This window comes from Rattus rattus, chromosome 11 (genome assembly GCF_011064425.1).
Source record: "Rattus rattus isolate New Zealand chromosome 11, Rrattus_CSIRO_v1, whole genome shotgun sequence".
Classification (NCBI taxonomy): domain Eukaryota; kingdom Metazoa; phylum Chordata; class Mammalia; order Rodentia; family Muridae; genus Rattus; species Rattus rattus.
In genome coordinates this window covers 33,342,619-33,359,975 of record NC_046164.1, presented here as the reverse complement: position 1 = coordinate 33,359,975, position 17,357 = coordinate 33,342,619, and the positions used below count along the sequence as shown (strand labels likewise).

The 17,357-nt window shown below is 45.0% G+C and overlaps 1 protein-coding gene across 1 annotated transcript in view; it reads right to left on the bottom strand.

The window, feature by feature from the left end:
- Cep135 (centrosomal protein 135) overlaps positions 1–17,357 on the bottom strand; it is a 68,033-nt gene that overhangs the window by 34,899 nt on the left and 15,777 nt on the right. The window contains exons 8-13 of the mRNA XM_032916516.1: positions 15,689–15,904; positions 12,290–12,355; positions 9,456–9,594; positions 6,928–7,151; positions 3,365–3,517; positions 2,030–2,182 (exon numbers count right to left, since the gene is read on the bottom strand). Coding sequence (XP_032772407.1) covers positions 2,030–2,182; positions 3,365–3,517; positions 6,928–7,151; positions 9,456–9,594; positions 12,290–12,355; positions 15,689–15,904 — 951 coding nt within the window. The remainder of the gene's footprint in view (positions 1–2,029; positions 2,183–3,364; positions 3,518–6,927; positions 7,152–9,455; positions 9,595–12,289; positions 12,356–15,688; positions 15,905–17,357) is intronic.

Genomic DNA, 17,357 nt, shown 5'->3' with positions numbered 1-17,357 from the left:
CTTTATTTCTAGATGTCAAAAGGAATCTAGCGCCTGGCGCTCCTTAACTGGCATTAAAGGACAAATGAGAGAAGAGCATTTGAAGAGGTGGAGAAGAGTTTCAGCAGTAGGCCGAAGGAAGACTGGTGGTGAGCAAAGGTCCCTTAAGCCAGAGGCCTTGGGAAAAAGGAGTGGGAAATAGCAGAAGTAAGTGTAGGGAAAAGGTGACAGGCAGTGAAATAGGCCAGGGCTGATCTCTAAGTAACAAAAAGAGTCTAAACTCAGGCCCACAGGGGCCCACAGTAATAGAGCACGTGAGAGCATAGTGACCACATAGGAGGGGTCAGGAGAGACAGGAGGGAACAATTGGAAGGAAAGGAGCTCAAGGAAACTGGATCAGAGATGAGCGGGGGTAGGCAAGCATTTAAACTCATTATAACTCAGGGCTCTCATCTGCAAACAGGGAGGATCAGAGAAGGCTTTTATGAAGACCTACTGGGATGGCCCACCTCACACTTGGAACAGAACGCTCAGGGGTGGTGGGGGCGATACTGTTGTTCAGGAGGCAGCACTGGCAGGCCTTGGCTGACAGCTGCGACTCTCTCAGAGTTTAGTCATAATGGCTGCTTGAAAGCAGGGTGGCCACAGGAAACACTCCAGAAGGCTAAGGAGTCACATGACTAATTCTGGTTTTTAACGAGAAGGTCTCTTGGAAATTCACAAAAGCCTGCTTCCTGCACTACAGACGGTTCTGATAATCTGAAGAGTTTTCTGAGTTGCTAGAACTAATGCGATTTTAAAATTCTATTTTTACACTTCTGGTCATTACAACAGACAAGGAAAAGGGCGAGCAAGAAGCTGAGCTCAAGGCTGCCATTTGCACAGCTTTCTCTCTGGTAATTTTAACTTTTTTTTTTTTTTTTTAATTTCTAGAAGGAAACATTCCAAAAGACTTCAATTTGGGTGTTAAACTTTAACTGAAAATTTTTAACATGAGATTATGCTTAAAAGGCTTGTTTTTCTTTGTAATTTTAGTGGCTACTTTTAAGGCACTGATTTCAGAATATTAACTGGAGGTAACCATAGCTTCTACAATAAGATCACTCAAAACTTACCACGTGGATATTCTATGAAAAAATGCCTGGGTGTATTAACACACTCGGGAACAACTGTAAAAATTATAATCTACCCAAGGGAAATGAAAACATCACACAAATATTCATATAAACACGACTCGTGGATGGACCTCAAGGATATCATGCGGAGAGACACCAAACGTAAAACACGTGTGGGCTGGGGATTTAACTCTGAGGTAGGGTGATCGCCTTGTAAATGCAAGGCCCTCAATTCAATCCCCAGCACATAAAAGGAAAAAACCCCACACATATTTAATAATTCAGTTTATATGAACTGTCCAAAGAAGGCCAACCCACAGAGTAGAAACTGAATTAGTGATGGCTACAGCTAAGGAGGCCTGGGGGAACTGAAGCCATTATAATGGATACAGGGTTTCTTACTGTTGGAAAGAGTTTTTCTAAGATAAATTAAGGTGAAGATTATAAAATATGGAGAAAAAGAATAGCAAAGCCACTGTACTGTCCCTTCATTAAATAGGTAAACTGTATACAAGGTGAAAAATATCCATAAAGTCATTAAATAAAGAAGAAAAGGTGGCCTCACTTGAACTTAAACAATCCCGAGTTCAGGGTGTGGCTGTAAGGACCAATAAGGAATGGCTTGGGTTTTGAGGGTCAAATGTGTCTTCTCAACTCTGCCATCACGGTCCAAAAACAGCTATGGACACTGGAATAGTGACTACCACCTCAAAAGGTAGTTCAGCCTGGGCTGGCATGATTGTGCTGTGTGCTGTGTGCTGTGTGCTGGGGACAGGGCCGTGCCGTGCCGTGCCATGCCGTGCCGTGCCGTGCCGTGCTGCGCTGGGCTATGCAGTAACCGCTGTTATAAATGGAGGCGGTGGGGGGAGGGGGAGGGTCTTCACTTTTCCCCAAATACTCAATTACATTTCATGGCTGTAAACCGTACTACTTACTTTCAACTTTTCTCTGAGAGCTTCCTTTTCTGCTGTAATTCTTCTTAAGTCAGATAATGCGCGTTCTTTCTCCTTTTCTATACAACTAACAAGATTGTTGGGGGCCAGTGAACCAGTGTACTCCTGTCTTAGTGCAGATAACTCTTCCTTTGCCTTAGAGAATTAAAAGATATAAAATACTTAGGATATATTCCATTTTTTAAAGGGGCTATGGTAGGGATATATTAAATACATGCTACTTTTCTTTCTTCCCAAATCCCAACAAAATAAGAGTAACAGGATTATAATTAAATACTAAAGTCCCAGTGACAAGAAGATTGAGAGAGGCTGAGGTCACAACACACTGGAAATGAGAGAATTAACGAGGCAGACTCAAGACAGCTGAGTGCTAGATCTTCTGTGGGGAGACTCCAGAAGTGGATCCATTTAATTAATGCGCTTCCAAGTCCTAGCAAAGCTCACAGAAATAAAAACGGCTCTTTTAACTTACATGTCTTTCCTCCTGTCAAAATAGTAAGGGGCTTCATGGGAGGCGGGTGTGGGGCAAACCAGCCACAGACTCTAGGATCTGTTCCCCAACTCCCCTGACGCTAAGACAGGCTCCACAATAGGGCCAGGCTGCCGGCCTCCCAGAGCAGATTTTCTCCAGGAGCTCAGCTTAGAGAATGTGTGCAGCACCGTCTCGCACCAACTGGCTAGACAGGGCTAACAGGAAGCGCTAGAAAGCCATGGGTCTTGACCCTGTTGAGTGCTAAGGTCACAGATGGGAACCACCATGTTCGGGACTTGCCCTGGGTCCTCAGCGCTGTGCAGCAGGGACTCTAACTCACAGGCTGATGGGCAATACTGCAACAGTAGGTGCCCATCCATTGTATTGTTTTATCTCTGGGATCCGCACAAGTGCAGCATATCTAAAGCCAGGGACAATTTTGGCTGATGCCAGCTTAAGTCTGTTCAGCTAATTTTAGAACAAAGAGACTATCTCTTTTTTTTTTTTTTTTTTTTTTTTTTGGTTCTTTTTTTTGAGCTGGGGATCAACCCAGGCCTTAAGCTTCCTAGGCAAGCGCCTACCACTGAGCTAAATCCCAACCCCGAGACTATCTCTAAATGACCTGACACACTGATAAACTAGAAAGGAGGGGAACAAACATGACAACAAAGGAGAGGGAACTATCTGTTTTGAGTACACCAAGCCAGTCAATCCTACCACTTATCATGTTAATTAGGAAGGAAAAAATCACGAGCCCTGGTGCGATGAAAACTTGCAGGACCCGTGGTTCTCTTACAGTAACTGTTTCTAAAGGGCTGATGGGTTAATTAGAAGCAATGTCTTACTTCCTTATACAGGACACTTAGTCTGTCCCTTTCTGCCGTCAGCAGTTTCACGTTGGACTGTATGTCCTCCATGTATTTCTCAAATCTCTCGAGCATGTGCTGAAGCTCATCCCTTTCTCTTGTGATCAGATGAATGTCGGTACTGCAGTCACCCTGAAACAATACAGTACAAAGACGAACATCACCATTTGTTATAATTATGACCGTGTAGTTGTCACAATCATGCTGGTGACGAGGCTGACAGACAGAAGAACAGACGCCTTCTTAATGTAACTAAAGAACTGCTGAGAGCATTCCAAGAGAGCAGATGAGAGCTTTGGCAGTAACGTGCACACTCCCTAGCTCTCAGTTCTCGGGAAGGTCCACGGCTGCCGATGCCACCAGTGCAGACCTCGTCAGATGTTCCACAGTTGCTGCCCTTAGCTAGTCCTATTCCACACGGCACCTAAACTATCACCTCTAGTGAGCAGCACCCAGAAACTCCTCACATGCATGAAGTTGGTCCATGCTGGAATCTTTGGGCGCAGGATATAGGACATTTTGTCAAGCTCCCACGTCATTCTGACACATGGTAAGTTTTCACAGTATTAGGTTATAACTCTCTGCCAAGGAGAGTCCAGAGGTATGTGTGTACCTATCTTCCATGACTGACCACTAAGGTCAGCTTCTCATGTACAATAGCCCCAGTTGCTCCAGATTCAACCCACGTAAGGGCTATCTGTGCCATGTCCAAGTACAAATGACTGGGAGGGATGGTCACCGACTCCAAGTGTTCTGATTGGTCCTAAACAGTCTTCATTGGCACTTAATGTAAATGAGATCTTAAAGTTACTTAGCAGTCAGGGTGTGGCTCAATGGCAACGTACACCTCAAATTTGAATGATGCCTTTAACGTGCTCACTAAATTGAATTCCTGTGAGAGACACAGGAGGTGCCCGTTGCTGTTATTTTGTGTTCAGTAGCTGGTATGACACCTGAATGTTTCCTGGCCGGTCTGCTTGAGTTGGGATTCTACACTTTTCTGTAAATATATCTCATATGCAGTACTTACCTTAGTATTACTATAATGTGTGCTAATTCCCTCCCTTTCTCCAGTCTACTACTCTCAACACACTGACAAACAACACGCACAGTGCTCAAGCACGACATCATGTCAAAACTCTTCTTACTTCGAGGCGGTTTCACTACATAGCCCTGACTGCCAGCTTTTGCTTTGCAGGCAGGTAGGCCTTGAATTTGTGGCAATCCTCTCGCCTCTCCCACAGTACTGGGGTTACAGATGTAAGTCACCACAGTGGGCAAGGAACCATCGCCATAATCTCCACAGTCCAGGCCTCATTCAGAGCAGACAGCGTATATCTGCTGAGCTGAATCATCTACGCGGGTCAGAGATGTTTTAAGCTATCAGCAAATAAAGAAAGAAACCATTTTCTAGGTGGGAACCAGACACTCTGCTAGAGGATCCTTATGTGATCATCTCGTCCAATCTCCGTAAGAAGATGCGGTTATTTTTCTGGGCCTGCCCATGAGGAATTAGGGCTGCAGGGAATCTGGTTCTCTGAGGTCTATCAGCTGCTGATGCAAGAAGCTGGGACGTGTGTCAGGTTTCCAATCCAAAGCATGTGCTTGTGCAGAGTTAAGTGGGAGACGCTCCCAGCGAAGACAAGAGAAAGGATGAAGTCTTCACTCCCCATGAGGCTGCGATCACTAACAGTAAAAGTGTCCCTTTTATTATAATTCCAAGAAACTCTGCCTAACAGCCTACCACAAAGCAGGGAGCTGACAGCCACAGCAAGTACCAAATCCAGCTTGAAAGAGGCCTTTGTTGTTTGCCAACAAGTACTTAAAACATCTACTTTTGTGTGGGCAGTGTGCTCCCCAGCTCTCCACGCTCACAGCGGTCCCACACTCATTTGAATCATGTGCTTAGCACAGCTGCCCACGATGCCTGCAGCTGACTGTTGGTGCTGCTCTGAAACATTCTGGATGCCCTAATTTTTTGAACTATACGAAATGAATTCTTTGTCTGTGACTGGACAGAACACTTGAACAATGCAGGGGAGTGGAAGAAGCAATGGTAACTCCTAACTGTTCCTTTACCTCACCAACGTCTCGCCTGACTTCCCACTGTGAACCAAGCAACTGAGTAAATACTCGGTGTTGACAGGATCACCTACTCAACCATGTAGATTTTGTGATTCTTTTACACAATAAAAATGAACGATCCAGGGACTTGTTCTCCTGAGAAATAAGAGCATAATTAAACATAAATGAGTTTGCACTGCCTTTCCCACCAACTCATCCCGCGTATAACACATAGCACAGTGTTGATACTGACCAACAAACTACAGCCATTGGCTGGTAAGGTTAAAAGGCAAAGTCAGAGCAAAAGGCGTAGAACTATCAGACCATGGATGCACGGTCTTCATGGAGAAGGTAACAGATTCTGAGCTAACGGCCGTCCCGGCATCATTCCTTTTACCTGTTCTGTAGATAATGCCACGGTCATAGAAACCTTTAGGACTTCTATAGCTCCAAAGCTTTAAGATAAAGGAGAAAGGACAATCTAAATACAGTTGGTAGTAGCAAGACAGTGGTAACCATTAGGACTTAACTAGGAGCATGTGACTTTAATCTCTCAGGAATCATGCCCAACTTTTAGTAACGCACACAGTGGCAGATGCAGTTAGGAAGCACCGTGCGGATGTAGAGAAAGAACTCAGTGTCAGAACACACACTGGACCCTGCTTTCGGTACCCTGCTTCAAAAACAGACAACAAACAAAACAAGACAAAAACCAAACCTATTTGCAAAAACCCAAAAGGAAACCATGTGACAATGCACAGGTCACTTTTGTAAGATGGGTTCACTGTGCAGCCCAGGCTGACTCTGAACTTTGGGTTTTTTGTGCACAGCCATACATGTGCTTGGTTACCTCTTCTCGAATCTTCCAAATGAACAGTTTTAGCCAACTTGTTACAGTAGGGCTAACAACTAAGTGCCTTAGTTAACTGCACTTCTGGTGTATACCTCACACCAGCGCAAAAGGTTCTGTTGAAGACTTGCTCAGTTGAAAGCCATGAAGCTCCCGACTCAGCCGACGAAGCGGGGAGGGACACAAAGGCTTGGTGTGTGTCGTGAGGGCAGAGCTACGCCGTGAGCAGAGGCAGAGCACAACTGTTCCAGAGCATACACTCCGGAAGGGCAGAAACGTACAGTGATGGGAGTCTCTGGGTCCTAGTTTCTGAAAGCCGACATGCCTCTCAGGGCTTAGCTATTCAACATAAATTTACAGGAATCAGAACGTTATCCTTTATTGTTTGGTGGTTCCCCTAGTAATACAGGTTTCCACACTGCAAGTTATAGGATAAAATCAAAGTCAAATTAGGACTTTTTAAAGAATGTGTTAATAATGTTTCATTTAATACAGCAACAAAGCAAAAAGGTCTCTCTCTCTCTCTCTCTCTCTCTCTCTCTCTCTCTCTCTCTCTCTCTCTCTCTCTCTCACACACACACAGACACACACACACACACACCCTTCTGATTACTCTTATAGGTCTTACCTTTTCTGAGCATTTGACTGTAGAAGGTTTCTCCCGAGCACAGTAAATAACAGAGCATGACCTTCGCTGGATGAGATGCTGCAGTTTCTCCAGCTCTTTCTTGTAATAATCGCGCTCGTCCTCTATGCCTTTCAGAAATGTGTCTAGACGGGAGGGCGACTTGTCTCGACGTTTTATCCCGTGTTCTAGTCTCATCCTCTCAACCTCCAGAGTCAGTTTTCTTTCTGCAGATTACAGTGTTAGCCTTAGTAACCCTGCATATACAATGTGGACTAGTCAGGTAAACTACAGTGTTAGCCTTGGTAACCTGCATATACAATGTAACTAGTTCAGGCAACCACAGTGTTAGCCTTGGTAACCCTCCTGCATATACATGTGGACTAGTCAAGGTGGCTACAGTGTTAGCCTTGGCAACCTGCATATACATGTGGACTAGTCAAGGTAAACTACACAGTGTTAGCCTTGGTAACCCTGCATATATAATGTGGACTAGTCAGGTAAACTACAGTGTTAGTCTTGGTAACCCTGCATATACATGTGGACTAGTCAGGTAAACTACAGTGTTAGCCTTAGTAACCCTGCATATACAATGTGGACTAGTCAGGTAAACTACAGTGTTAGCCTTGGTAACCCTGCATATACAATGTGGACTAGTCAGGTAAACTACAGTGTTAGCCTTGGTAACGCTGCATATACATGTGGACTAGTCAGGTAAACTACAGTGTTAGCCTTGGTAACCCTGCATATACAATGTGGACTAGTCAGGTAAACTACAGTGTTAGCCTTGGTAACGCTGCATATACATGTGGACTAGTCAGGTAAACTACAAAGTGTTAGCCTTGGTAACCCTGCATATACATGTACATGTGGACTAGTCAGGTAAACTACAGTGTTAGCCTTGGTAACCCTGCATATACATGTGGACTAGTCAGGTAAATAAATAGCTGTTCTTGTGTCAACCACAAGGGTCTGACAGACTGTGCAAATACTGAGAAGAGTGAGAAGAAGACAAGAAAAACATGAACATTAATTAATGTCCAACAAGTGACTGTCCCTCCCTGTTGGTGTTATCTCAGCCAGATACTATTTAGTACTATAAACAGAAACAATGCATTTCAGTGTGTGGGGGTGGGGTCCCAGAGACCCTAAAGGAGCTCTGAGAGGAAGCCTGCCTGTCAGCAAGCTATGTCGCTGACCTCGGCCTTAATACACAAAAAACCCAAACCAATTCGCAGTGTTCTTTCAATAAACACGATTACTAGTTTTTCCTGCTGTTATTTTTGAGGCAGATGTCACTACACTGTGAAGACTCGAAGTCCAGGTTCGAATGGGCCCTGTCAAGTGCCCGGGGCCGTGAGACCACACCTGTGTCCAATCCACCCGACAAGGTACTTTCCATGATCTAGACTGAAGATAATACTAGCAACTTCAGAGCTCAGCCTGTGAAACAGACAGACACTGACTTAAGAGCTCAAGGGGAGGCTCCCAGGCCTGACGCTATTACTGATGCTACAAACAGGAGCCCAGCATGGCTGTCCCCCGAAAGACCCAACAAGCAGCTGAGTTGGATGCAGGTACTCACACCCAACCAACGGACAGACGCCAGAAAGCCTGTGGTTGAATTAGGGAAACGCTGGAGGACCCTGTAGGAGGACCAGCAGTCTCAATTAACCTGGACCCCCAAGATTTCTCAGACCCTGGATCACCAGACAGGCAGCAAACACCAGCTGAGATGAGGCCCCCACACATACACAGCAGAGGACTCCAGGTCTGGCCTCAGTGAGAGGAGATGCGCCTAACCCTAGAGAGGCCTGAGGCCCCAGGGAGTGGGGAGGTCTGGTGGGATGGGGATGGGGACATCCTCTTGGAGAAGAGGTTGGGGGGGAGGTATGGAATGAGGAACGGTCAGAGGGCAGACAGAGAGGGAGATAAAGACTGTACTGTAAAAAGGATTGAAGAATAAAAATGTTCTATCTGATGTACTGCCATCTCCTCTTCATTTCTTCAGCAGATACACAGTCCACTAGATGCGACTAACAGTCCCAGACATTAGGAAACCCACGACCTGACCATTCCATGCCAGGAAGAAACGGTCAGGGGGAGCAGAAGAAAGTAGGAAAGAGAGAAGGATGGGGCAACCGTGGTTAACGCAGGAGTAAAAGCTGCCAGGTGAGGAGCACTCGCTGCTCCGTGAGGGAGCACATGGAAGGGCAGACCTGCTGCTGAAGGGAGGACAAGCCTCTTGGGATGGAACGAGGAACTCCAGAGTAGTGGGTGGTCAAACAGGGACACTGGGGGCAGATTTTAAGGCAATACAACAGTCCGTAAAGACTCTGAACTGAATGATTTTCTGCCATTTCATCTTGGTCTGTCTCAAAGGAGCATACATTTCCATCTCAAAGTACCGGGGAGGGGGTTCCCACTGTGTCCACACTGCCCAGCATCGTCTGGGTTTCACAGTCAGTGTTCGACAAATGGTTGTTAACAGGCGCACAAAAGCTCATCTACTAATAAACACAGCATCTTACCTGTGACTGCAAAACTTTGCAGTTTTTTGTTAAGTCTTTGCTTTTCTTGTTCAAGCTGATGAACAACCGTCTCCAGGTCTGACTTTAAAAGTAGTTCACCATTCAGTCTCTCCTTCTCCTTATTGCTTACATCTAATTCCTGCAAAATGTTCATTCTATAATTGAATATTCTAATAACTTTATTAACCATTGTAGCAATTACAGGTAAAATGGATATTTTTATAAGCATATATCTGTCTGTCTATCTATATCTATCTGTCTGTCTGTCTATCTATCTATCTATCTATCTATCTATCTATCTATCTATCTGTCTGTCTGTCTATCTATACCAGTATATTCATATATGTGTGCACGTGTGTGTGCAAGTGTGCATATACTTTTAGTGACAAATGTACTATCCAAGGACCTACAGCTGTCACACTGTGCTGGGACTCAGATCACTGCCAGTCTTAGCCTTCATCAGAGAGGCTTCTCAGAGTAGATGGGAACTAACACTGAGACCCACAGTGGGCAGTGTGTGGAGAGTGAGCGACTTGAGTACTCGGTTCTGCCTGGGATGTGTTTATCAAGCCCAAGGATCATGTGGTAGAGTATCAGGAAAGAGTGTAGGAGCCAAAGATGGTGGATGACTGCAAGCAACAGCGACTTCAGACACCACAGGACTGACGCACTCGGGGACTGTGGCTGAGTGCACAGGGCTTGTACAGGTTCAAGGCAGACAGGGTGACAGCAGAGAAGCAAGAAGCTGTCTGCATTTTACACCTGCAGGGAAAGGGAACTCAGTTTTCTCCAATGGAGTGTGACTCTGTATATTAACCACACTCCAGGGCAGGCCCCAGGCCCAGAAGTTGGCCAACATGAAACGGACTCCATGGTTTTGTCTGTGCTTTTGTTTTGGTTTAGTGTTTTGTTTTGTTTTGTTTTTGTCTTACTGTTTTTTTGTTTGTTTTTTGTTTTGACCTCTGCTTTTGTTTTGAGAGGAGAATGCATATGGAAATTGGGTAGATCTGGGAGAAACTGGTGGAGAAAAAGTATGGTCAAAATACACTGCATGTAAAAAAACTTAAAAGAAAGTAAACAAATAAAGGAAAAAAACCAAACGCACCATGAAACCCAGATGCTAACAGACATTCCTCTGTGGAAAGTGGAACTCATTTGTTTAGTATTTTCCCGACTTCTCTCTAAATGAATATGTACAACATGACTTACTCACGCCTATGCTTCCAGAGGCAGCAGAACAGACCAGGGACATAGTCACTGTCTCCGCCATGGCAAGGACTTAGTGAACATTAGCGAACAACATCCCTGTTATCTCTGAAACACACACACTGCAGAAATACTAACAGGAAATCTAAGAGACTCCTGGATGTGAGTGTCAGCCAGCATCACTGACGATCTCATGGGTCTGAGACAGCCCTGTCAATCATCCTCAGCTCTCACAGTGTCAGGCATTAGTGAACGGCAGCAAACACACCCTGTGGCTCACAGAGGCCATGTTCCAAAGAACACCTCAGCAACACCTCCTCTGCCGTTACGGGACTCGAGAGTGAGCTCCTTCCGCAGGCTTAGTTGACACAGTTACTCAACGTCAGAGTCAAGACTTGCTGAGCTCAACTTCTAAAGAAGCCACTATCACTGGGCAGTGGTGGCACATGCCTTTATTCCCAGCACTTGGGAGGCAGAGGCAGGTGGATCTCTGTGAATTCCAGACCAGCCTGGTCTACAAATGGAGTTCCAGGACAGCCAGGACTGTTACACAGAGAATCCCTGTCTCGGAAAGGAAGGAAGGAAGAGAGGGAGGGAGGGAGGTGGGGGAGGAAGGGAGAGAAGGAGGAGGAGTGGGAGGGAGGGAGGGAGAGTGGGATGGAGGGAGGGAGAGAGGAAGAAAGAAGCCAGTTATCATGTGCTGTCCATACTATGTGCACGAATAGTGAATGCATGCTACCGTAACACAGAAGTGTAGGCATCCCAAATACAGCAGCATAGACTACACATAACGAAGAATACAAGTCATCTTTGTTGGTCTCTGTTTCTAATCTTACAGAAACACTTCTGACATAGCAAGTTATCACCCTGAAGAGAGCCCCCGACCCTCACCCCCCGAGTGACCATCAGTTTTAACTTGTAAGGCACCTGCTAATTCCACGCAGTCTCTGTATCAAGGGGTCTCTAGCTTTCTCACTAAAAAGGCATAGGGTCAAGCACTGTGACTATGAAAGTCACTTAAATCACACCAAAGCAATTGCAAAGAGTACTTTTATAACAGTCAACAAATAAATAACTACCAGTTATGATGTTACTGTAGCAATCAGAGAAACTATAGCTAGAGGGATATAGAATTGATAGCAGGGCTCTCAAAATTTCAGTTCTACCTACAAACCTGCACTGTGAATGGTTAGAGAAACAGTATGGAATTGCATAATCACACTGTGGACCACGTATACTCAGCTGTAGAAAGGAATGGAGTTCCCATCCATGCTGCACCCTCACAGAGCATGACAACACCCTCAATGAAAGAAGCTTGATGCAAAAGAACATAGGCTTCATCATTCATTTACACAAATGGTCAGGAGAACTCTAGACCCTGACAGTAGGTGAGCGGCTGTCAGGGACTAAGCAGAAGGGTGACTGCTCATGGGAATGAGATTTCTTTTCAGAATGATGAGTGTTCTGGGCTTGGTGGTGATGGTTGTACAGCTCTGTGACTGTGGTAAAACCACAAGGTCCACTAAAACGACTGAATATTGTGCGTACACATTTTATCTCAATAGATCTATGAAACAAAGCATCGATTCAGCCTTGAAAACACTGGCAACAGTGTGTCATCAACTTACCCATTGCAGTTTTGACATTTTTTCCTCAAGGTTCCGCATTTCAGAGAGGTTTCTTTTAATCTCTTTCTAGGAATAAAAAGCCTGTTAGGTAAGTATCTAAGACCCTAAGACTACCCAGCCACTATGGCATCCTGGATGAGAGCGCTGGTTTGCATTCTCCCGATCCATAAGGTCTGGGACTTGAACCCAATACCCAGCCCCAGTGAGCAGAGAATAAGCTGGGATGAGGCACCTGTTTAATACTGTGGTTTAGTACTCAGTGCTTGTGGGAACTCACTTATCAAGAACCATCTCTCCCTTCTCGATCCTTGTGTTGGGAATGATGACAATCAATCCTAACCATGCTCTCCCTGCTCTCGGTCTGCTCTTACCAACCTGGATTGCTCACACTACAACCGAGAGAGCAATATTGGGATCCCACAACCATCTATTGTTGCTTCAAGTTGACATCTGTGGGCCCTGTCAACAGGCCATGAAGCATTCAACACATTGCATGCGAAAACACAGAAGATACAGAAAGGAGTAGAGAGCGGAGAGTGGAAAGAACAGAGGTGCATTGCAATACACTAAAAGCAGAAAGGCAGAACCAAAACTACATGCATTACACACCCCACCCCAGCAGCCCGGATCTGAAGATCAGAACCAAGGCCACAGGCATGTAACGGGGTGACATCCTAATCCGCTTCTTCCAAAGTCTTCTCCCAAGACTGTTTGGCTGTCCCTTGAGAGTCCATAGAATTTTCTACTTTTGCAAAAACTGGCACTGCATTCTGATAGGATCTGAGCTGAACGCACAGACTGTATTACAACACGGGTCTCCTAAGCCACACTCACAGGAACACAGGACACCTTTCCACATACACATCCTTCAGTTGTCACTAGTGTTCTGTTGTATCTTAAGTTTCTACCTCACTGGTTAACTGCATTCTTCCTGATTTGGTTACAAATAGGATTTACTAATTTCATTGTTAGATTTTCTTTTTATACGTAGTATATACTTAGCATCTGGTGTGTGTGTGTGTGTGTGTGTGTGTGTGTGTTAACATGCAATTTTTTTAACTTGTTTATTCTATTTCATTGTGTACAAATCTTTGGATTTTCCACAATTAAGATCATGTCACATATGATCAAAGAATTGTCACTCTTTTATTCTGTTTTATTGTTTGTGTCTAGTTGCTGAGGATTTCCAGTACTGTGTTTTAGTTTAGTTTAATTTTATCAAGATACGGTTCACAAAGTATCTCAGGTTAGCCTAAAAACAGTCTTCCTGCTTCAGTCCCTGCAAATGCTGGGATTTCTAGGTGTGCGCCTCTGCTTCTGGCTCAGGACGATGCTAAACAGAAATAATGAACGTATCCTAGACTTACTCCTGATTCTAGAGTAAAGGATTTTAGTCTTTCAACACTGAGTGTGTTTGCTGTGGGCTTTTTATTAATAGCTGTATTATGTTGATATAGTGTCCTTCTCTTTCACTAGCTATGGAGTAACATCACTTAACACAAATGCAGTGATGCAGACAGTGGGCTTCACAATGGATCTATCTACTCTGGACAGGAAGAGTTCCCAAGCACGATACCAAGCTGGGGGCACAACCAGTTCTGCTTTGAACTGTGGTACTGGAGAGAGAGCCCAGGTGCATAGACCCACTAGAAAGTGTTCTACCATTGGGCAGCATCTCCCCAGCTTTTAAAGACTGGCATCTCATTACTTAATTTACACACAGTGCTCCTTAAAGATGACCTGCTCAAGACCCTGCTGTGGTCTAGGTATGTGTGAGTTCTCTACTCTTACTCTCCCTTTCCTAACTGCTGTTAGCACTCTGCTTCAAAGAAATTTCATTTGTGGTTTAAAAGCACACTATTTCAAGATTTTAAAAAGCCCTTTGAAGTGTCAGATACATAGATCATTTAAGGCCAGGCTGGAGCTGGTTGAAGGTTTTATTTTTCCCCCATTACATTTCATTGGGATATATTTAAAATACAAATTTACTTTAAAAATACTTACAAGTACTGTGAACTATCTGTCCCTTTGACCTAGCAATTACTAACAATGGTAATGATAATACCATGTGGAGGAATATTATGACACTTTGAACTTTAGAGTCAAAGACTTAAAAGAAAAAATTCAATTCATCCATGTTCTTTTATTCTAGGACAGTATGGTACACTGATCATAAAAAGGGCAGCAAGTATAAGGTGTTAAAATGGGGTACAATTTTGTAAGACTTTCAAGGAGAAAAGGTCATTTGACTCACTGTTACATTTTAAAAAACAGTAAACTTGCTTTAAGAGATTAACACTATAATCAGGAAATTTCACCCTATGCATCTTTTTTAGCAGATAGATGAAGAATGATAGTTACCAACTATAAAATATACATGTAAAATGTTTTTAAATGCCTTTGGGGGCTGGAGAGACGTCTCAGATGATAAAGTGCAAACTGTGCTGGCTTAATGACCAGAGTTGGGATCCTGAGAAGCCCTGTGAAAGCTGGGCTGACGTGGCTGACTGGAGAATCTGAAATGGGGTCCACAGGGCCAGCTCACACACTAGACAAGCTGAGTCAGTGAGCTCGGAGCTCGGGAACAGAACCAGCCCCAATAAATAAACAGTGACCAAGGAGGCAGATGGCCAGTGTCAGCTTCAGGCCTCCACACTTGCTCACAGGTAAGCATGTTCCCTAATGCATATAGGCAAGTCTACACACATGAATATAGATACACACATGCACACACATGATATGAACACATACACACAAGCAAATATAATCTTTCAAGGATTCCTGAGTTAAATCTGACAAGAGGACAGACTTCAGAGATGAAAGGACAGGGGTGGAAACTATGAAGGAAAACAGGACAGAGTCTAGACATTTATTCTATGAACAAGCATGCTTCAGGAGAACTAAACCAACTGGAACAGAGGCAATGTTTTAGAGGGTGGAAATAATGCTAAGGGAATCTTGAATTACTGGGGATAGAGTAGAGTAGCCCTTAAGAGCACTGACTACTCTTCTAGGGTTCTGAGCTCAATTCCCAGCAACCACTGGGTGACTCACAACCATGTATAATAAAGTTTGATGCCCTCTACTGGCCTGCAGGTTTACATACATAAAATATAAATTTAAAAAAAAAAAAAAAAAAAAAAAAAGCCAGGCGTGGTGGTGCACACCTTTAATCCCAGAGGCAGAAGCTGGCAGATCTCTGGGTTCAGAGCAAGTTCCAGGACTGTCTCGAAAAACAAAAAACAAACGAACAAACAAAAAACCCAAAACAAACAAAATCCCTTAGATTATGAAAGGCAGAAGCAGACTCCCACTGAGCAAACCCCAAAGCCAGCCCAGCTCTCCCGAGCCCAGCTTTGTGCTGCGGTCACAGCCCAGGCCGGGCATCGGCATTGTCACCTTTGCCTCCCCGAGCTCCCTGTCTGCCGTCTCCAGCACTTGTTCCTTGTGCCTTTCCAGCTGCTGGGCCATCTGGTCGATTTCTGTTAGTTCCTGGCAGAGCTTTTCGTTTTTGTTGCTTAGGTTCACAACCTCAGTTGTCACTGTCGCCTTGGTCTCCATGAGCTCTTGGATACGCCTCTCCAGTTCCTTATTAGCTTGTTGAAGGAAGTCAACCTAAACGCAAGTTATAAGCATCGTGATTAGGCACATGAATTGAAAAACTATCCAAAACTCTGACTCTTCAAACCAGAGGCTCTAAACACTATATTAAATGGCGCTGAAGCTAAACCAGCTATTTTTGTATGTGCATCTCTAAATACTATTTTTTTTTTTTTTTGCCAAAACTCACAATGTAACTTTAATAGAAATACATGTTCACTGGCATTGGTTTTCAAATACAATGGAAAGGATAAGAACTTTGTGTGAACGGGTTCCCAACAGAGCTTTAAGAGTAAGACAGTACTGTCAGGATGAGATTAGCATGTGCTGCCCAGTACCATAGCTACTGGCATCTAGGTGTAGCTGCCAGACCTGAAAGATGGCCAGTCTAAGCTGAGACGCGAGATAAACGGAAAACACACGAGGGGTCACTGTCCTGGGGTTTTGTTTGTTTTATGATTTTAGAAAAGCAAATGTATTCTATGCTGAAATGAAACTTTGGATCTACGGGTAAATACATTATCTACAATTAATTCCCTCTGTCTGGATCCACATCCACATTGGAGAGCAGTATTTGAGTGCTGCTCTATATGCTCTGAGCACACTCCACCCAGCTACACACAGGTGACACACTCCACCCAGCTACACACAGGTGACACACTCCACCCAGCTACACACAGGACACACTCCACCCAGCTACACACAGGACACACTCCACCCAGCTACACACAAGAGACACACTCCACCCCACCACACACAGGTGACACACTCCACCCAGCCACACACAGGTGGACACACTCCACCCAGCTACACACATGTCACACACTACACAGCGACACACACATGAAACACTCCACACACATTCACACACGTGACACACTCCACCCAGCTACGCACAGGACACACTCCACCCAGCTATGCACAGGACACACCCACCCAGCTACACACAGGTGACACACTCCACCCAGCCACGCACAGGACACACTCCACCCCGCTACACACAGGACACACTCCACCCAGCTACACACAGGTGACACACTCCACCCAGCTACACACAGGTGACACACCCACCCAGCCACACACAGGTGACACACCACCACCCAGCTACACACAGGACACACCCAGCCACACACAGGACACACACCCCCCAGATACACACACAGGACACACTCCACCCAGCTACACACAGGACACACTCCACCCAGCTACACACAGGTGACACATTCCACCCAACTACACACAGGTGACACACTCCCCCCAGCTACACACAGGACACACTCCACCCCGCTACACACAGGTGACACACTCCACCCAGCTACACACAGGACACACTCCACCCAGCTACACACAGGACACACTCCACCCCGCTACACACAGGACACACACCCCACCCAGCCACACACACTCCACCCAGATACACACAGAACACACGCCACCCAGAGACACACAGGACACACTCCACCTAGCT